Source organism: Lagopus muta, chromosome 15, assembly GCF_023343835.1.
Source record: "Lagopus muta isolate bLagMut1 chromosome 15, bLagMut1 primary, whole genome shotgun sequence".
NCBI classification, from domain to species: domain Eukaryota; kingdom Metazoa; phylum Chordata; class Aves; order Galliformes; family Phasianidae; genus Lagopus; species Lagopus muta.
The window spans coordinates 11,084,405-11,105,873 of record NC_064447.1 but is presented as its reverse complement, the minus strand read 5'-3'; the positions used below and the strand labels follow the sequence as shown (position 1 = coordinate 11,105,873).

Below are 21,469 nucleotides of genomic sequence, written 5' to 3'. Positions count from 1 at the left end.
CCCTGTGGCATGGCTGGGGGGTGCAGAGAGGTGGAAGGGGGGCTTGCAATGTAGAGGAGTCCTGCAAGGGGAGGGGGGCTTGCAATTCAACAGGGAGTCTTGTACTGCAGGGTTTGGTGTTAATAGAGTGAAGCTTGCAATGCACTGTGGGCTGGTCCCACAATTCAAGGAGAGCCTTGCTTTGCAAGGAGGGGTCTCACAATGCCAGGGGGTCCTTGCAGTGCAGAGAGGGCTTTGCCTTGCAAAAAGGGGGTCACACACTGCAGGACGTGGTGCAGGGGGGCCTTGAAAGTATTGTGGCCATAGGATGCCGAGGGGTCCTTGTGATGCTGAGGGGTCCTTGCAGCATAGAAATGAGTCTGGAGATGAGCAGAGGGGTCACGCACTGCAGGAGAGGGCAACCTTAAAATGCACGGGGAGGGGATGCAGTGCCGAGGAATCCTTGCCACGCAGGGTGGGCATTGCCGTGCAGGGGGGAGTCCGCCAGCGTGGGGGTGTACTGCGATCTGAGCGGGCTCCTGCTCTAACAGTGGGGGGGGCAGCTGCGGGGAAGAGGGTAACGCAGCAAAAGGCCGTCGCAGTCGGGGGGGCGTCGCGACGGAGGCACTGCGGGCGATGTATCGCGGTGCGGGGCTATCGCGGCGACGGGTATCGCGACGGGGTACCGCGGGGGGGCTCCGGCGGCGCCGGGGACCGCGCGGGGCGGGGAGGGGTCGCGGGGGGCGGCGCCGCGCGGTGCTATAAAGGCAGCGGAGGGGGCGGGCGCGGCGGCGGCGGCAGCGCGGAGCGGAGCCGAAGTGCCACGATGACGGCGAACGGAACGGCGGAGCCGGTGCAGATCCAGTTCGGACTGATCAACTGCGGCAACAAGTACCTGACGGCGGAGGCGTTCGGCTTCAAGGTGAACGCGTCGGCCGCCAGCATGAAGAAGAAGCAGATCTGGACGCTGGAGCAGGACGGGGAGGATTCCAGCGCGGTGCTGCTCAAGAGCCACCTGGGCCGCTACCTGGCAGCCGACAAAGACGGCCGCGTGAGCTGCGACAGCGAGGAGCCGGGCCCCGACTGCCGCTTCCTGGTGGTGGCCCACGGCGACGGGCGGTGGTCGCTGCAGTCCGAACCGCACCGCCGCTTCTTCGGCGGCACCGAGGACCGCCTGTCGTGCTTCGCCCCGTCCGTGTCCCCCGCCGAGAAGTGGAGCGTGCACCTGGCCATGCACCCACAGGCCAACCTCTACAGCCTGGCCCGCAAGCGCTACGCGCACCTGGGGCCGCGCCGCGACGAGCTGGCCGTGGACCGCGACGTGCCGTGGGGAGTGGACGCGCTCATCACGCTGCTCTTCGTGGAGCAGCGCTACAGCCTGCAGAGCTGCGACCACCGCCTGCTGCGGGCCGACGGCCGCCTGGTGCCCTCCGCCGAGCCCGGCACCGCCTTCACGCTGGAGTTCCGCTGCGGGAAAGTGGCGTTCCGCGACGGGGAGGGCCGCTACCTGGCGCCGTCGGGGCCCAGCGGGACGCTGAAGGCAGGGAAGAGCAGTAAGGTGGGGAAGGATGAGCTGTTCGCGCTGGAGCAGAGCTGCCCGCAGGTCGTGCTGCGCGCTGGGAACGACCGGAACGTGTCCACCCGGCAAGGTGAGGGCCGTGGGGAGAGCGGGACGCGCGCGGGTGACCCGGGGACGAGGAGCGTCGCGGCCCCGCGGTGCTCTCGGCTGCGCCCGCATCCGTCGGGCATCGCCGCCCTGCGGACATCGCTGCTCCCGGTGCCCCCCCGCATCCCCGCGGCACGGCGGCCTCCCCCGCTCCTTTCCCGCAGGATCCCCGCTTCTCTCCACAGACGCTTCCTTTGGATCTCTGCTCCCTCCGAAGCCCCCGTCTCTCCATGACTCCCCCCCTTTCCCCATTCACTTCCAGTATGGCCCTCTGGTTTTCACCCTCCCCCCGCCCCCCGCATTTCGCGGCCCCCATCCTTACAGCAGAGCACCCCGGACGGGGCGAGAGGCGCGGGGAGGGCGCTCCTGAGGGTATGGGGGGGGTCTCTGTGGAGTCTCCCATCGTCGTGGCGGAGGCAGAGCCGCTCATTGTTCATTCACTAACAAAGCCTCTCCCAAGCCGCCGCTCCCCGCCCCCCCCCCCCGAGCATCGTTCGTCCCGTAGAGCTGCAGGGGGCTGAGCTCCCACATAAATGCGGGCCGCAGTGCCATCCCCATCCCCAGCGCTGGCGTCGTTACACGGGGAAAGGAAAGGCTCTGCCCGAGCGTCCGCGCTGCGCTGTGAGCGCCGCGTAGGACCCCCCGCACAAAGGCGCGGTGCCACCGCTGTCACCTCCGTCCCCTCGAGGCCACCGCCATGTGCTGAGCGCCCCACGGCCGCGTGGCAGCACCGCTCCCCGGGCACTGAGCCACAAGCAAGGAGTTGGGGGGTGGGGGGGGACAGCGCCGGGAGCCGCGGGGCACAGCGGGCTGGGATGGGTGCGGGCACGCTGCTGCTGCACAGCCTGCGCCTGAACAGAGCGGGAATTTTCTTATATATATCCTTAATTATGTAATATTTCGAGCTTGCAGCTTAACCCTTGTCTGCACGCGGGGAGCTCGGCGCTTTGCTGCGGGAGAGCGAATGCTGAGTGCAGAGCAGCCCCTGAGATAAAGGGGTTTGGCTGCGGGGAGACCGATCCCGGGATTGGGGGATAGAGGATGGGGGATGGGGGGTGGAAATGGCGGGAGGTTGAGGGGGGAGGGGGTATAGAGGAAGGAGGTGAAGGACGGGGGGAGGATGGAGGCAGGATGGGGAGGGGGAGGATGGGGAGGATGGAGGCAGGATGGCGGTGATGGGAGGCTGAGCTGGAGGAGGTTGGAGGAAGGAGGGGGGATGGAGGCAGGAGGAGGATGGCGGTGGCCGGAGGAAGAGGAGGGTGGAAGGAGAGGAGGATGGTGGAAGGCTGAGCAGGAGGAGGAGGATGGATGGAGGAGGTTGAGGATGGCGGCGGTGGGGGGCTGAGCTGGATGGATGGATGGATGGAGGACGGGGGAGATGATGGAGGCAGGCGGGCGCTGCCGCAGCGCAGGGGGAAGGGCCGCTGCAGCCCTTTGTCACGGAGATGGGAAAACCAGATGTGGGGCGAGGTGTGGGCTGGGGGCCCCGCGCTGGGATGCAGGGAGGGGGGGAAGCAACCCGGCCCCATGGCTTTGTGCTGGGCGATGGGGGCGGGGAGGAGCAGGGGGGTGCAGATCTCCCCAGCAACGGGGGGGGGGTCCCTGCAGTGCGAGGGGAAAGTGCTGAGAAAAATACTGCAGGGAGGGATCTGTGACAGAATGGGGCTCAGCGTGCCCGGCAACGGAGCTGCAGCCATTCCTTATGGGGTCCTGCTCGGCGCTGGGGCCGGGGGCTGCTGGGGGGTCTCTCCCTGTGTCCGGATTGATGCAGAACCCCTGGCCGTGCTCAGAGTGGTGCTGAGCTCCACACCGGCCCCACTGCATTCATGAAAGCAGCGGAGCAGCGTGCGGCTTCCTTCCCTGCCGAATGGCTGCTGGTGGCTGCGGCAACAAAGAGCCCTTTGTGGGATGGAGGGTCCCCGAGGGCAGAGCTCTGCCATCCTCCTGCCCTGCCCCCCTCCCCCACCCCAGAGGTGTGCATAGGGTTGGGGAGGGGATGGAATGTTTCCCTGGCTGCTTTCCCATCACCCCTCACAGGGCTGTATCCCCCCCAGTGCTGCTTTCTCCTGGATGAACATTGGTTGGGTTTTGGGATTTGTTTCCTGGTGCGGTGTATTTCTGCTGGAAGGATGGGGAGGGGACGCGCAGGGCTCTGCAGGGGGATCTGAGTCACCCCACCAGCATCCCAGGGCATCCCCTAAGCAAATGTAGCTTCATCCAGAAGCGAGGACCCTGTGTGTGCTGCCCTTCCTTGCAGCGTGGGGTGCCATGCTGTGCTGTTCTTCCCATGGGGCAGCACTGGGATTTGGGTTGCTTTGGGAGATGCCAGGAAGGTGGTTGGGTGAGGGCTTGGGCATCAGTCCTGAGGTGCTGGAACCATCCAGGCTCTTCCCAGCTGCCTTTGCTGGGGACTTAACAGAACGCGCTCTGCCTTTGCCTCCAGCCAGGCTCCATCCATGGTCATACATGCAGGGGCCCTGCAGCCACCCCTCGGGTTCCTCCCCAGCCATCGGGTGCCCACGCAGGGAATTTTTCGGGGCCCGCCCCCCTCTTTGCCTCCAGCTGTAATTAGCAGCTTCGTCAAGGTCAGGGAGCGTCGTGCTGGCTCCAGACTCTGCATTTACCAACAGCAGTAATTAAAGGACGCCCGCAGCGGGGAGCAGAGCAGTTCTGCTGGGGGGCAGCAAATGGGGACACGTGGCTGGGGCAGGGGGGGGGAAACAGAGGGACACAGCCGGGTGGCCTCCAACCCCTGCAGCCCCGACCCCAGCCCTCCTGCTCCCTCTCAGCCCTTTGAAGCCTCCCTCCCTGCAGCCCTAATTGCATTCCTTTCCGCTGACGCGCAGTAACCCAACCCCATGGTTGGGCTGGGGGTGGTGGGAGATACCCCCCCCCCCAGCTTCTCTGCGGGCCCTGCGGCTGCTCCCCCGCCTGGCAGCGGATAAAGCAAAAACCCTCCCCAAACCCAGCCCAGGTGGGAGCTCGGGGGCACCTCCTGCTCCTCCCTTGCAGTGCAAAGCAGCTCCAGGCTGTGCACTGCGTCTGCAGGCCCAGGAGCCAGCAAAACGCACGGCACGGATGGAGCACAGAGGTGTGCAAAGCAGAGGGTTGTGCAGGGGGATGGCGCTGTCCCAGCGTCCTGCTGTGGGCTGGGGGGGCAGCGAGGTTTTGCTCTCGGTGCAGAACAAAGGCAGTGGGTTTGGCGCTGCTTTCCCAGCATGGAAAGCAAATGTTCCCTTCCAACAGGCAGCTCCTGCACGCAGTGTCCGCAAAGCACAAGGCCTGTCCTGCAGCAGACACGCAGAGCAGCTGTTCCATCTCCTGCCCCAGTCTGAAGGATTTGGTGGAAAAAATTGTCCTTAAACACAGCCCTGAGATGGGGATTCATGGGTGGCACTGCGTTAATGGATTGAGTCACCCTGCTGTCGCCTCCCACAAAAAAAAAAACCAGGGCCCATTTGCATTGTGAGATAGCCAAGTTTGTCTCCATTGGATGGGTGATGGAGCCCTGAGCTGGGGGCTGGCCCTGTGCTTGAGCATCTGAATGGAAAGTTGGGGTTAGACCCAAATGCCAGAGGGAGACCAACCTGTGTGCGTGTGGCTGCAGGGATGGACCTGTCGGCCAACCAGGACGAGGAGGGCGACCAGGAGACCTACCAGCTGGAGATCAACAAGGACACCAAGAAATGCGCCTTCCGCACCTACACGGGCAAGTACTGGACCCTCACCTCCAACGGGGGCATCCAGTCCACCGCCTCCACGAAGTGAGTCCTCACCTCGTCCCCCCCCCCCCCACTGCTTTGGGACCCCTTTGCCTTCTCCATGGGTGCAGAGATTCAGGCAGCAGGGAGGAACCCAGGCGCTCAGCCCAAAATGAGAATTCCCAGCTCCCTGGGGAAGACAGGCGCTGTCAAAAACATAAAATCATTCAGGTTGGAAAAGGGCTCTAAGATCATCAAGTCCAACCCCAACCCACCCCCACCATGACACCATTCGTCTCCATGTCCCTGGAGGTGTCAGGGCATGCAGTGCCAGCTCCCAGCTGCTCTTTGGGAGAACAAACCTTGCCTAATACCCCACCTGAGCCTCCCCTGGTGCAGCTGAAGGCCATCGCGTCTCATATTGCTGTTATTACCTGTGGTCCTTGGGGTGGGGGGTCTTTACCCTTATGGCTTCCTTCATCCACCAAAATCCCAGCTGACCTGGGCTGTCCCCAGCCCCTGGGGGTCACAGAGCCGCGCTCTGCCCATAGGAACGCCAGCTGCTACTTTGACATCGAGTGGTGTGACAAGCGCATCACCCTGCGGGCTGCCAACGGCAAATACGTGACAGCAAAGAAGAACGGGCAGCTGGCAGCCTCCATGGAGACAGCAGGTAAGGGATCGGGGGCTGTGAGGCGCCCTGGGGGCAGGTGGGTTCCAAACAGGGTCCCCACGCTCACAGCCGCCGTCCCCTGGTGCAGGTGAGACGGAGCACTTTGTGATGAAGCTGATCAACAGACCCATCATCGTGCTGCGCGGCGAGCACGGCTTCATCGGCTGCCGGAAGGTGACCGGCACCCTGGACTCCAACCGCTCCTCCTATGACGTCTTCCAGTTGGAGTTCAACGACGGAGCCTACAACATCAAGGGTGAGCCTGCGCCTTGGGGTGATGTGTGTGACCATCACTGCTTTGGGGGGGTTTGAGGGGTCGGATGTCCCATCTGGGCCCTCGTGGCGGCTCACGGCTCCCCTGTGCCCACAGATACCACTGGGAAGTACTGGATGGTGGGCAGCGAGTCGTCCGTCACCAGCAGCAGCGATACGCCCGTGGACTTCTTTTTTGAGTTCTGCGACTATAACAAAGTGGCCATCAAAATCAATGGCAAATACCTGAAGGGTGACCACGCCGGGGTCCTCAAGGCATCCGCCGACACCATTGACGCCTCCACCCTCTGGGAATATTGATGCACTTTAGCGAGCCTCCCATTGCCAACCTCTCTTTCCCCTGTCCGTGTTTGGTTTTGTTTTTCTTTTGTTTCTTGTTTTTTTTTTTGGTTTAATTTCTCCTCTCTGTACAAGGATTTCCAGCCTGGCTTGCCCTCCCCTTAGAGCCCAGTGCGTGGTGTTGGAGGTGGTCTCCCTTCATCTCATTAGAAACTGGATCAGTCGCCCAGCGGTGCGGTGCAGCCTATCATTCCAAAGGGGTTTTTTCCCCCCCCATCTCTGCTCGGGGGCTGCCGTGCCCACCCTGGCCCCGAGCATCACCTCAGCCCTTCTATTTCCCCTTCCCCCTCAAAAGAAACAAAAAAAGAAGGAATAGGGTCGCCTCTGAGCTCCCCTCTGCCATACCCTCACTCTGTGCCCCGAGGTCCCCGTGGGGCTGTGCCCCTGTTCCTGTCCCCAGCAGCAGGTCTGTGCCCCACATTGGTGACAGGAGGACAGGGTGGGGGCACGCAGCCCCCCTTCCTCCCCCATTGCTGGGTGTGGGCACCAGCTGGCAGCAAACCTGCAGCCGTGGGTTTGCAGAGCGGACAAATTCCTTCGCAAACTTTGCACAGTGAGATTTGCTCAGTACTTTTTTTTTTTGTTGTTGTTGTTTTGGGATTTTGTTGGTTTGGTTTATTTTTTCTTTCCTCATTGAATACTGGAACGGTGATGCCAATCACTGAGCGCCCATTGCTGGGCTGGGGGGGCTCCTGTGGGCTCCTCCTGAGCTGCGGCCGCGTGCCACCTCCTGACTGGAAACAGAAAACAAATAATGACCAAAACAGTATTTTTGTGAGCCTCTATTTATGTATGCTGTGGGCAGCACTGTGTTCTGCACTTGGTGCAACGATGCTGGTGATGCCTGGCTGTTCCTCGTGGCGTTGGGGCGCTTCATCCTTCGGCCTCCCTGCGGACACCGCAGCGCCTTTCACCCCCCAGCCCCAACCTGAGGCTGCTGGCGGTGCCACCGCCGTGCCATAAGCCGGGGCTCCGCAGCCTTAAAGCCCTGCCATCCCTCCAGCAGGGCTTGGTGCTACGCTCCCACCGCCCCGTCCCCAGCACCCGCTGCCTCCCAAGGAAGAAGTGTCCTGATGGAGCCCCAGTGGCCCCGTGCCCTGGCGCACACTGCTGCCTTCGCACCCGCCGTGTCTCCTTCGTGTCCCCCCGCCCCGCTCCGGCTCTGTGTGACTTTAGGTCCTCACCTCCTGTCTCCTCTCCTCGGGTGTTGTGACCCTCCGTAAGCATCTCACTCTGAAATTTAAGTCTGGGGGGGTTTTGTTCGTTTCGGGGTGTTGGTTTTAGTACCTTTTTTTTTTTTTTTTTTTTCCTAATTATTATTATTATTTTTTTTTTGTAAGTGCCATTTGTATAACTTAAACAACGACAGAAATAGCTTCAAACTGGAGAAAGATGAATAATAAAAAAAAAAACCAAGACCTAGACCTGCATTCGGATACGAGTGGCGACGCGTGGTCTGTTGGGGCTCAGGGGGTCCTCGCCCCATTGGCATCCATGGGGCACAGCCTGGCAGCTGCAGCTGTGGGTTTGGGGTCAGGCAGCACAGCCCAGGGCTCTGGGGGCAGCACGGCACCCATTGGCTCCTTCCTCCCACCTCAAAGCCATCGCTGGATGGAGGCTGGGGCTCGTTCTGTGATGCCCAGCAGCCCCCAGGATGCTCCAGAGCCAGCGTGGGTCAGAGCTGCTCCTTCTGGCTGATGGGGAGATAAAAAAGGGGGGAAAAAAAAGCAGATCTCTGTGCGCAGCACATCACAGAGCGGGGGTGGGACCCCATCCTGCAAACAAGGGCCGAGCAGAGGAAGGATGCCATTCCGCTGCTATAAACAAAGCAAAAACTAAAGCTGTGCAGGAAACGTCAGCACTTGTCGCCTTCGGCCCCGCGCCCCACCGAGCCGCGCTCACACCTCCTGGTTTCCATTTACAGGAGCGACTGGAAACCATTTTCTATTCCATTTCTCCCTGCGGTGGTTGGAGAGCATTAAGCTGGGGGAGGACGCGTCTGCTGCCCCCATCCCATAAGCACAGCCTGGAGCTGGAAGCCAGAGTGCACAGATTTATTTACAAAAACAACGCCAAAAAAGAAAAAAAGAATTCAAAAATTACAATATGATACAGGGAAACTCTGTACACACGGAATAGGAGAACGGTTTTACTACCGGAAGGTAAAGAAAAATATTTATTTCTTTTATTTCAATAAACCAACCTATTTGCTTTCGGCTATCGTTATACAAAGTTGCAGAACATGCACATCTTTACAGGGTTTCTTTCTTTTAATAGGACGTTTTTGCTAAGTGCAAATACTAAGTTTCTCTCCCCACCTTTAAGGCAAGTTAAACGGGACACCGCAATTAACCGTAATGAGTACCTGGTAGAGGATGCAGCCACGGCTCCTCCAGGACATGAGGGGACACAGCCAGTGGCTCTGCTGGCTGTGCAGAGCTTTGCTTTTGTAACAGAACGACCCAAACCAGCAATGGACTCAAACATGACCAGGAACCACTGCTGGGCATCTCCCAGGCCAGAGGGAAGGAGCAGCCCAGGCACACAGCACCATGGTTGTGAGGGAGAACAGCCCTATCCCTGCCCTTCTCTTGAATCCTCCAGGCCTCTTCTGCAGTGTGACGTGGCTGTGGGGCAGCAGGATGAGCCCCGTGCCCAGGGAGGTGCTGGTGCTGACCCACAGACATGGGGTCAGACCCCCGGCACCACCCACCCCATGCCATCTCCAATGCCACCTCACCACTTGTGTCCCTTTTTCTCCATCCCCAAACTTCTCCCTGCTCACGCTGAGATCCCAATATGGCCGTGCATCTTTGCAAAGCATCAAAAGAGGGAACGGGAGCCTGACTTCTGCTATCACAGCACTGCCTGTGCCGAGCACACGGCTGCTGCAGGAGAGCAGCAAAGGGTGCAGCTGTGCCTGCGAGAGATCCTGCAGTGCTGCACCAAGGCAGAGCAAATGCAGCCAGATGAGAGCTGCAGCACAGCACTGAGTGCCACCTCCATCCCCAGGACAGGCCCTGAGCACCCATCACCCACCTGTCAGAGAGGTGGGCAGATCTCAGCAACTCAAGCACATTGGCCCCAGGGCTGTCTTCAGGTACAGACTAAGGAGGGAAAATAACAATTAAAAAAAAACCAGCATTAAAAAGAAAAAATAATAAGTAATAGCAGCAAGTGAATGCCACTGGGTTATTAATGCTAGAGACCACGGCACTGAGGGGTGGGAACGCTTGGTAGGATGCATCCAACCCACAGGAAATGTCTGAGAGCAGAGAATGGACTCTGAAAGGCAAGGAAGTGCTACCTGAAAAACAAACACAGCCCAAGGACACCTGGATGCTGGAACATGGGGGAAAGCAGGATGCAGCACAGCCCAAACAACCTGGGATCCACTGCACAGGGGGTGGGTAAGAGCCAGCCCAGAGCTCCTGCTGGGTTTGCCCCTCCAAACGCTTTGCTGCTTTGGGGGAGGCTGTCCCAGACACAAAGCACAGCCCCTGAGTGCAGAACATGCTGGTGGTTACCAGCACTGACACCACAGCACCCGGCACACACAGCTGTCCATTACCTACCCCTGACTGCTGGTGGGGATTTGGGAGGCCCGTATGAGAACAGCAAAAGAAAGGCCATGTGCTGGAAGCTGGAGGGCAGCTTCCTGCTGGGAATGAACACCTGAGCCTGTAGAAGGGGCAAACTGTGCTCTCAAGGATCGAGATGGCCGAGTTTTCTGCTTCCTGGAGCCCTGAGATGGGATGTGGCTCTGGGCTGCTGAACAAGAACTGAGCAATGAAGTGGCTGCTGCATCCCCTCACTCCGTGCAGAGCGAGAAATGCTAAATACACTACATTAACTTGGTTTGGAACAATTTATTTCTGCTGGGAGGTGTTAGCAGGTTACAGGGATGCTGGAGAACATGGGAACCCCAAACCTTGGGCTTAGGGCAGCCGAGTCCCATTACCTTGTTCCTGAAGGTCTTACTCAGGTGCCAAGTCCCTCCTCCCTTCCCACAGGACTCAGGCTGTTGCAGCTGCTCTGGCCAGCAGGAAGGTTGGAGTTTTGGAAGACTCCCAAGGATCTTTTGCATCCCCTGTGCTCCACAAGTCTCATTTTCCCTCTCAGCAGCTGTCTGAATAGTCTTTGCCAAATAAAAATTAAAACAAACAAACAAACAAACAAAAAAAAAACAAAAAAAGGACTCCCAACATAGGAAGAGACCTTGGAAATGCAGCACCAAGCCCTGTTGCAGCACAGGTTGAAATGTTTGATTGTAAAGGTCCGGAGAAGCTATAGATAAGGGTGTAGTGCAGGCGTGTGCCAGGCACAGCAGCTCCCCTGCAGCTGGCTGTGTGGGGGCTGCAGCAGGACGGGGTGATGCTACCAGGGGCTTCGTCCTGCAGGGACCGACGCCATCCGAACGGCGTCAGAAGCGGTGCCGAGGCTGAGGGCCGAAGTGCATAGGCAAGTTGTGCTCCAGCTGAACGTTGATCTGGGGAAAATCATAGTTCACCCTCATGTTAGGCAGCGGGGGCACGTAGGGGGCGGGGATGGGGCCGATGTTGAGGGGGATGTTATTGTAGATGGGACGGACGGGGGGCAGCGGGAAGGGAGGGTGAACGAAGGGGTAAGGAGGCATCCGTGGCTGATGGAGGTTCTGAGGAACGGGTCTGGGGATGACTTCAATTCTCTGCATTTTCTCCATGGGCTTTTCCACCGGAGGGCCGATCCGCTTGAAGCTGTTCTCTGCAGAGGGAGGAAGGGGAGGAACCAGTCATGCCGCTCACCAAGCTTGGTCTGCAATGTGGCACCCACCATCCCCACCACCATCCTTAAGCAGCCTTGCCCCTTCTCCTCCCAGAACCTCCTTGCTCCCTGCTTGGAGCACAGGCACGAGGTTGGAAGGTTGGCTCCTTCCATCAGCAGCACAGCACAAGCACACTCTGCTTGCAGATGTGTGGGGCTGCCCCTTGCGTGCCTCTGCTCCCTTTCCTCCCCACTGTCCCACCAACAGCTGCAAGCAACACTGCTTCAAAGCTAGGCAGGTTCCCAGCAGGAACAGCACGATGGCAGCATGGAAAGATGGCAGCAAACCCAGAGCTGGGAGCTCTACGCTCTGCAGTCATTCCTGGTCTGACCTCAAAGCACAGAAACTTACCTCCGTTTTTCTTCCTCTGCTCCTCTTCAGCCTCTTTCTGAATCTCCTGAATTATCTTCTCGTCATCTTCCTAGGAATCAGAGCATAAAGAATCAGAATAATTCCTGCTGCAGCTGCTTTCTATTCTCTCAGCACAGCTTTTGGCATAAGTGTGTACAGGAAAAGAGACAAATTCAGCTGGCTTGTCTTTGTCCAGGATGCCCCACGGTCAACCAAAAGCAAGGCTGTGACAGGGGATCGCCATATGAGCAATGTGCACAGAGCCAAGCTGGTTCTATGGAGTACACCTAAGAGGCTTAGATCAGCTTTCCAGGGAGATGAGTGCTAAAATTCATTGCCTTGATGGAAACCAGAGAGCTGCAACCCAGCTCCGCCCATCCAAAGAGTTGCTGGAGAGCTGTTAATCTTCTCAATGGCAATTGCCTATTAAATATTTACACTGTGCGAGCACTTCTTGAGTTTTTGGCCCAACAGCTGGAATTAACACAACTTAAATCCTGGCTCTAGTAGCTAAACGGTGCCGTAACGAGGCCATTTAGATCTTATCTGTAACTGTGAGGAGGACATAAATCACAGTGCGTTGCTGTAATATCTATCCAGACGTCACAGCTGGAATATTCAGACCCGCTGCTCAGTGAGAAACTGGAAGCATCCCTCTGCCCCTCACCTTCCTCCTTTTTCTCAACCCAACATTGCAGCAGTCAGACCCAGTGTCACATTCAAAACACGCTGCGGGTGCCTTTGGCACAGCCAGCTTCCCAGCCCACCCCACAGCCCCACACACATCCAGCAGCACCAGAACCTTGTTGCCCGTGCTCTGCTCCCACCACAGACAAGGTTTCCCCAGGAGACACAAGTTATCTTCATCTGTACAAAGCCCCCCAGCTCGGCACCTCCCAGCCTTGGATTGCTCCTTGAGTCAATGGTTAAAATGAAGCCTTTCCAGCACGTGGTATTTCATCTGAGCGGGATGCTTCCACGGCCCGTTAATTACAGCCTATCCATCTCCATAAAAAGCGCTGAAGAATGGCTCTCGTGAGCCTGCACAGAGCTTCTGATAGCCCCAAGAGCATCAGATTGCAGCTGGGAAGCAGCTGAGCTGGACAGCACAGCTCCTCGCTGTCTGGGCAGTGCAGGGGTGGCCCCAAAGCTTCAGGATCCGTTCATTTTTGTCTCAAGAATACTGCTTTTCAATGCCATTGGAAACCAGATAGCTGCCTCTCCCACCCCACTGCCCTCACTGCAAACGTGCACCTGTGGGTTTGTTTGTTTCTTTAGCTATACGGTAAGAAGGCAACAAACCCAACGGAACACTGTTCTCCAACTCCCTTCCCTCACACAAAGGTAAAATCTCACCTTAAAGCCTAGAAATGTTCAGGTTCCCTTCTGCTTAAAGTTTGTTAGAGTCCAGAATTAGCTTCCTAAAGTACTGCTTTCCAGATGCTGCCATCCTACTGCCATCGGACTGCTACCAGCCACGGATCCGATCCATCCCATCCCATCCCATCCCATCCCATCCCATCCCATCCCATCCCATCCCATCCCATCCCATCCCATCCCATCCCATCCCATGGCTGCTGGCCCCATCGATGCTGCAGAAATCTGGGCTCTCCCAGCAACAGCACAGCTCCCTAGGATCCTCCTGCAGCAGGGGCCACCTGACCCCGGGTTACCCTGCAGCTGACCCCTGCACTACCTCCAGCCCCACAGAGCCATCTGCCCTCCGGCTTCACGCACCCCTGGGATGCTGCTCCAATCACTGCAGCTCCCAGAGAGGAGCAAAGGCACAAAGCAGCAAACCCCCATCTGCCAGAGCTGCAAAGCGAGGCCAGTCCGCAGGGATGACATAAACCACATCACCCTAAGTGCAGAGCCCATCTGCAGAAAGGAGCAGACCTCACAGGCTGGTACCCATTAATATCAGGGGAAGAGAAATACACCGCACAACATGCACCTTCCTGCTTAAAGACAGAAGCTGACATGGGGTTTGGCACAATGCATTGGGTTCAGTAGCTGTGGTATTTTGGGAAGACCCACATTCCAGCTGGAACAAAACAGAGGGGGGTGCATGCAGTGAGGAAACTGGGGGCTATTTGGAAGGACTGCTGATGCCACGAGACCTGGTTGTTGCATGCTGCACTGTCAGGAGCAAGAAATCAGCCTGACCCCACTGCAATTGCAGGGATTCATTCAGGGGCAAAGCATCCACACCAAAAATAAGGTTTTCTTTGCCACGCTCGGGCTGGTTTGGTGCTGATGTCACATGGCTTGGAGGCACTGCTTCAAAAGCCTCTTGTGTCTGTTTGCTGAGCGGGTTCCCAACCCTTCATAAGGGCTGGATTATGATTTTCATCGCCCGCTCGCAGGCTGCGTGCAAGGAGGCATTGATCCCATCGAGTTAGCAGTCATCTTCCCGTCAGCTGCCTCGCCTACAGCAAAAAGAAATGGGAAAGGGAAAAAAAGCAGAGGCCCAAGCACTGAGGGGGCTGGGGTACGGTGTTGGAGCAAGGAGGGACCCCTTGACTGTGAGGGACAACGTGCAGAGCAATGCTGCAGCATGGGAGGAAGGGAAAGGCGAGAGCTGGGAGCTGCAACCCCCTCCCTATCTGTGAGTGCTGCAGAAAGCAAGTGAGGTTATTTGCAGCACCTGCCACAGGGCTGGCTGACACAACAGGGTGAGATGTGCCCACACTGTGTGCAGCATCACATGGCAGTGAGCCGGGCACGGCCCTGTGCTGGGGCTGCACCCAGTGCAGAGCTGGGCATGGCCACAGAGCTGCTGGGAAACACGGGAGGAAGGAAATGCAGCGGTGAGAGATACTGAGAGCACTGCCAGCAACGCAGGGCCAAGCCTCAAGCAGAACCGAGCCCCAAACAGAACCCAGCCCCAAACAGAACCCCCTGCCCAGAACAGCATACCTACAGAGCTTTGGAGAGCTCTGGTTTTAGCTGCCTTCTTTAGTTATTAACTGCTGGGAGAAAAGGGCTGCTGCCTCATGAGGGGAGAGACCAGGACTGGGGCTGCTGTGAGCTGCACTCCCTGCCCAGCCTTCAGCAAGGGGCTGGGGGTGTGTTTGCCACCATTACCTCCCCCCTCCTTTTTGCCCTTCCACCGCTTTCTTTTTCCACATACGTGTGGCCACAGCCGTTCCCAATCAACTCGCAGTGATTTTCAGGCCAAAGGACTGCAGGGTTTTGTTTCAAATCATTCCCAGATCAGCTGCAGGACGGTGGGGGGCTGCTGGGGGCTGCTCATGCAGTGCAGAGCAGGGATGGGAGCAGTGCTGCAGGGGAGGGGGAGCACAGAAACCTTTTAGCAACAGCCATTGCTATTGGTGTGCCTTGATGGCTTTCTGGGGATGCCATGAGTTCACCATATGCTTCTGATTAAGGCATTACAGAGCATGCTGGAAAGAAACTGAGTTTGGGGGGATGTTCCCCCACCATTGCAGACTTCCCTTCAGACACTGAACTCAGTGCATTTCATGCATTTTCTCAACGCAGCTGAATTTCTGCAGTCTTTGCTCAGCAGCTCCTGGTAGCAGTGCTAGAAAGAGGGATAACCGCAAACAGCTCACAGCAATCAGCCTTCTACTTCCAACTTCAACAATGGCTGTTCACGAGTGTTTTAAGGGTTACTGAGAAGTATATGATCAACTTTAAAGCCAAGAAAAGCTGCAACATGGTTTTATCACGAGTTTAAGGGCAGCCTGGTCTGGTATTAAATGGGGAGGTTGGTGGCCCTGCACGTGGCAGGGGGGTTGGAGATTCATGATCCTTGAGATCCCTTCCAACCTTTGCCACTCCGTGAGTCTGTGATTTAAAAACGGGCATTGAATTCAAGGTGATGCACAGGAGAGCAGAACCCAGCTTACCCAAAGCAGTCAAACTGCAGCACGGGATCAGAGCACACCACCTCCAGCGGGTCATCAGCCTCGGCTTTGCTGCAGACGCTCAGCAGCCAACGCTCAGCCCTGAGCCCCAGATCTGCCGTTTGCCTGCAGAATCAGCTCTCCCTGCTTCGTCCTGCTGCACATCAGACTTCACGCAGCCTCAAGGAGCAGCCGAGCCAGGGCAGCACGTGCCGGTACCCTGCAGAGCTGCACGGCTGCAGCAGAACCCCGCTCTGGTGCGATGGAGGAGTGCTGGCCGCAGCCCGGCTGCAGCTCATCTCTGAGCCGGCAGGCATCGCCCCATGCTTGTGAACTACAGCACTGGCAGCAGCCTCTCAGGAGCAGTCAGAAGGGTCTGCTTTATTCTCCCAAGATCACCGCAGACAAAGACGCACAGATGCTGCCTCTACCGAGTCTTTCATCCCGAAGCCGAGCCGTGAAGAGGTCGATTTACCCTTTCTCAAGAATCGTTTCAGACTCGGAGAACGTTAAACGCCCGCTGAAGAACAAAGCTTCCCTACTTGAAAGAAACCCCAAATCTGCCTTAAATAACGAGGGATTAACCCAAGGCAGATTTTTCACCAAAGTGTGAAGCTCCCCAGGTCTAACAAAGCTGCAGTCTGTGGCCGTGAAATAAAAACAGACAGTGGCCCTATGGCTGCACCACCGGTCTGCTGTGAGCACAGCCCTGCAGAACAAACACGTCCCATCACCCCCTAAAAGCCACATTTTGGTGGCACACGTGTGCCCTCCCCATTTTGCAGCAGTCTGTCCCAAGGACTCCTGGGCAATGGGCTGCAAAGCCCACCAGACACAGACCTGTCTTCTCTGCTCTTGAGTGCACACAGAACAGGGCTGCAGCTACAGCAGATGCTCTCTTCCCATACGGACAGCACTAGGCACCCACTGACCACTACAGAATGAAAGAGGTGGAAGAAAAAGAGGAAATGGAAGCAAGAAAGGCCCAAGAAGATGCCATGCCAACAGGGCTGGGGTGGAACAGCATCACCCCTGACAAAGGACAGGACACTGCAATGGCATTTTGCAGGTTCACATCTAACGTGCAGATCCACACTCACTCCCCACTGCTCAAATTTCCCACATCACCTCCTGCTCACAGAAAGCAGATCAGCAGGAGGGACCGCACTGCTGTCTCTAACAGCATCACTCGCACAGGGGGGCAATGCAAACTGGTACTCATCATTCACCCTGAGAAGCCAGCAGCAGAGTTTCAAGTTATTTTCTGCACTGCAGCAAGGACAGTCACCCTGCTTCAACTCCCCACAACACCAAAAACAAAGCAGGCAGTGCCAGCTCTCTGCTGACGGTGGGAAATCTTTCTCTGCCACAGTATTGGTTAATTAGAGAGCTGGAAAGGGCCCGGTGACAGTGCTTTCTTTGTGCTGCCTGCTTATTTATTTATTTTAAAGTACAGTATGAGCTTTTTTGAGAGGCCCCGTGTTTTCTCTGGCTCGGAACAAATGCCATTACTGAGCACAATCAGCATCCTGATGGGAACAAAGGACTCAGCACCACCACGTTGTGTCCCAGTGGGAAACAGGGAGGAGGTGCAGGGCTGAGGGATGGCACAGCCATGTGCCCGAAATGGGAGAGCCTGGAAGCAAGTGCCTGTGTTTAGTGTAACACCTCTTGCTGCAGATAACAGAATACAGGCAGGCAAGCAAAGCACTAGGAAGCTTACACTGGTAGAAGGGAGAGATGCAGTGGCTCTGCTTTTTGCACCATGCCTGTGCAGCACTGTGCACGTTCCCAGCAAGAGATGCTGGGAGCAGGCTGACAAGCTGCAGCATCCTGAGACAAAGAAGCATTGGAACAACCAAAGCTCAAAGAAGCTCTGAGAAGGCAGATCCACATTCACACCGCTCTGCTACTCTGCTGAAATCAGGAAACTCAGCTCCTGCCTTTGGATCTGTGGTACGGGCAACCTCTACTCATAGAGCTGCTGCATGAAATCACTCCATCCCACAGCTACAAGAGTATAACAGAGCAAAGTTTCAAGTTACTCACTACAGCTTCCCTCACAGCACAGTGGTATTTCAGTTCTTCCTTTGCAGCTGTTGACAACAGCCGTGAGAACGGACACAACTGCAGCTTTGGCTCACAGGGATTGGCAGAGTGAGCCGAGCAGATAAGCAGAGCTGTGGGGCACCAGGAAGACAGCAGGTGCAGAGCCACAGCAAACAGCAACCTGGATGCAAAGCTAGGAACAAGTTGTGGTCAGACGGGACTCCGTGCTGATGTGGGCTTGCTTGACACATGCTAGAGTGTTTTCTAGCTGCTTTGGGAGAGGAAAAATGTTGCACTGCCTAAAAACGCTCATTTCCCTCTATTGCAAAGCATGCATTTCAACGGCACTGAATGATAACTGAAACGAGAGTGCAAACTGCTCCCCAGCATCCTCCCTCACTTACTGTGGGATCCGTCCAGAGGGAGCACTTGGCGCAGTCCTGGCAGGGAGCTCCAGGTGAGCGGGGGTGCTGGCAGAAGTGGTCGTAGCCGTTGATGGCGGCCCGGCACAGGTAGCACATCTGCGCTCCGCAGCGGCACGACATGCGGTTGCAGCCCTCCGATTTGATCAGGCCGGTCCCACACTTGTGGCATTTTCTGATTCGGGCCGCTGTCATTTTCTCTTCTCTGCAACACGAGGGGAGAGGGAAGAGGATCAGAGAAGGGGTGTCTGCAGTACCGTCCCTGCCACACCATCCCGGCAGCCCCGCTCCCACCTCTTCCCTCCTACACCATCTCCACGGTCGGCTGCTGTTCCAAGGAGGTCTGGGCTCAGTTCCACTTGGAGTCAGCCCACGACAACTCGAGAACAAATTAAGTGAAAGAAAGTCAATGGCAGCCTGCGTGCTACAGCCCTGATTCTGGTTTCCATGCGAGCCAAAACACAGCAGTGCCGGGCTCCGGATCGGGAGGAATTCACACCATAAGTCAGGAGACCAAAGGGCGCACAGATTCCTGACTCGGCTGCAAAGAAATACAGCCAAGGAGATAAAGCTGGGGAAAAGCAAACAGCTGTGGTCATCTGCCAGCTAGTTTTGTGTCCGGCTGTTGCTGCGGCTACAAAGATGCCACGACCACGTAGACTGCTTTCAATCCTGGCTGCTGTGCTACAGATTTATTTGGCTTTTATTAAATTTCAATCAGTCGCTGAAAAATAATCACAATTTTCCCCAAAGAAACTCAGCTTTTTCAGGAAGATTCTCTGCATAAGTCTTCCAGAGGTTATTGCTTTAGGTATGGAAGACAGGGAGAAGTGGGAAGGCAAGGCAGGGCACAGTCCCTGTCCCCAGCAGGCAGCCTGGCAGGGACGTGCTCTGAGCAAAGGTTTGGCTCATGGCAGTGCTGTTTTGGCACAGAAATGGAGGAAAGCACCGGTCACTTAATTAAAAGACTTAAGAATACAAGTTGTCAGCCTGAGGGCCAATTTTATGACTGCTGGGGATCACGTTACAATTTAATTCACAGTTGAGAAGTGAAATTTGATGACAGCAGAAGGAAGGGACTGCATTTGGACGGAGGGAGGCACGGCCCCTTGGCTGCACTGACCCTGCAGCACAGAACCAGCAGCCAGCATCTCCACCCAGCTGCTCCAGGGGATCTGCAAAGCCAACATGTGTTTGGGAGATGACAGGGAAGGATTTTTAAGGAGGATCCCAGCAACAGAGCAGGCCACAACACAGCCCCTCAAACTGCTCCATCTGCAAAGCCAGAGGAGCGGTGAACGGCCAAGTGGAAAAAAAGGCAGCCAGAAGTGGGAATTTCAGCTGCCTTGCAGCTACACCAAGCTCCCCTGCAGCTATATCCAGCACGATGCGTGCCCAGGCTGTTGGAAATGGGCTAAGAATAGACAGGAAGGAAAAAAATCAACTTGAGGCTCACTGCTCCGAACGGCAGCTGCTCTTCCCTCCTCTGCTCAACAGGATGCTGCTGATTCAGACTTTTTTTGGAAACTCTGAGCGAGGCAGGAAGCTTGGCCCGAGCTCCAGCTGTGCTTCCCTTTCCTTACGCAGGGCTTCAAAAGGAAGCTTTCATTGTATCATGCACTGCGACTCACCTATCTGCTGCAGTGACCTGCCAAAGGTTTTGAAACTGATTTTTTTCCATATTAGGGACACGACAACTTGTTTCTCCTCCTTCTCACCCCTCTTTCCTATAGGGAAAGGAGTGGCAAGAGAAAGAAGCCATATAAAATCTGTAACATCTTGCTCTCGAGTACAGGCTGCGGGATGAGCAACTAACAGTCATTCAGCTTCCCAGCGGTGGAGCTTTCCAAGCTCTACTCATACCAGACAGACTGAATCAGAGAGGAAAGGATTGGGCAACACAGGCAGTTCCCCTCAGACTGCGCCAAGCATGCAGCCCCAAGGCTCAGCCCTCACTTGTTTCCTAAAGCCAGTGGATTTTGTCACGTACTGCAGCAAGGAGAGAAACAAGGCTTCCAAAGACATTAGGGAAACATTTGAGTACTTCAGAAAGCCAGTCTATTTGGTAGAGATTCCTACCAACCAGTTAGAAACACACGAGCACGTCCGTTTCCATAAGGCCAGAAAGCAGTGGCTGAGTAAGCCACATTTCAGCATGTTGTCACCAGCTGAGATTTTCAAACGGTCCTGAGCTACTCTGACTCAATACACATCTCTGCCTCCCACAACACCTCCCTTCTGCCCCAGGTGAATGGAAGCAAGACTCAGCAGGCTTTCTCACCTCTATGAGGCTCTCCAGGTGCTGGCCTGTGAGACACCGGGCCAGCCAGAGCAACAGGCCAGGCTGCCAACAAGTCTCCCACATTCCCAGGTTACCACCTGGATCCGCTGCCAATTACCTTCCACAGAATGAAATCCCCTCCCAGGGGCTGTCTGCATCCTCCAGCTTGAAGTCTTCAGGACACAATGGAAGGCACAGACACCCAGCAAAGCTTCAGGGCTTCCAACATTTACAAGAACAGCTGATAAGGGTAGGATTTATCCTACCTTCCTACGTACCAGTTCTGTGCCTGGCATACTGCTGTTACAATTTTATCCATTCCTCGTTTGTGCCAGCTCATGGGGCTTACTTACATGGATGTCCTATACTTGATGTCATCCTTCTCAGCCAGCTGCTCGCAGGTGAGGTTCATGTGCTCCTTCCACAGCCCCTGGCACTTCCGACATGTTTCCTGAAGAAAAAAAGAAGAGAACAAGCATTAAAGGATGAGAAGACCCAGCACACTACTGAGAGCATTAGGGATTGGAAGAATTCCCATCTCTTTCCCCAGTACATTGCAGATTCTTGCTTGAGGATGGGGTTGGATATTTCTGTGTAGAAATATGAGGCCTCAGAGGGTCTGTCCTCCACTAGAGACCACAGTGAGCCATCAATAACAGGAGCAATGGGGTCTCCAAGGCACAAGAATCCAGGCACAAAACACAGCTGGAGCTATCTACAACATTTTAAAGAGTCCATCCATAGCAGTCCACCTAAGACTCATGGAACAGCCAACAGGTCAGCTGCAAACTCCCAGCAACAGGCTGCAGAAACAAAAGCACGATGCTAAAGGTCAGCAGTGGGTTTCCTGTGGGTTTCCTGACCCAAACCTTTCACCTTCACGGAGGCGGCTTTCAGTTCAGCACACTGCAAAGCTTGCCGGTGTTTCGTGGCTGCATCGAAAACTCCTTCACCTCACAGGCATGAGGGTCTATATTCAGCTCTGTGAAACCTCACTAAATAAAGTTAGAATGGCTTACGTGAGTGAACAGCTTAAAAGCAGGATGTGGACACACATCC

At 56.3% G+C, this 21,469-nt stretch overlaps 2 protein-coding genes across 10 annotated transcripts in view; one reads left to right on the top strand and one right to left on the bottom strand.

Annotated features, from left to right (window-relative positions):
- Positions 1-772: 772 nt before the first annotated feature.
- Positions 773-6,961, top strand: FSCN1 (fascin actin-bundling protein 1). Its single transcript, XM_048962406.1, has 5 exons — positions 773-1,628; positions 5,253-5,409; positions 5,898-6,019; positions 6,108-6,275; positions 6,390-6,961. Exons 1-5 carry the CDS (start codon positions 806-808, stop codon positions 6,590-6,592), a joined length of 1,473 nt encoding a protein of 490 aa, XP_048818363.1. The 5' UTR covers positions 773-805; the 3' UTR covers positions 6,593-6,961.
- A 1,709-nt stretch (positions 6,962-8,670) lies between these two features.
- Positions 8,671-21,469, bottom strand: part of RNF216 (ring finger protein 216) — a 62,910-nt gene continuing 50,111 nt past the window's right edge. For all 9 annotated transcript variants that reach the window (XM_048962401.1, XM_048962397.1, XM_048962400.1 and 6 more), the window contains 4 exons: positions 20,764-20,861; positions 18,112-18,334; positions 11,787-11,856; positions 8,671-11,374 (listed from right to left, as the gene is read on the bottom strand). In XM_048962401.1, the coding sequence (XP_048818358.1) occupies positions 11,055-11,374; positions 11,787-11,856; positions 18,112-18,334; positions 20,764-20,861 (711 nt within the window). In that variant the 3' untranslated portion in view covers positions 8,671-11,054. The remainder of the gene's footprint in view (positions 11,375-11,786; positions 11,857-18,111; positions 18,335-20,763; positions 20,862-21,469) is intronic.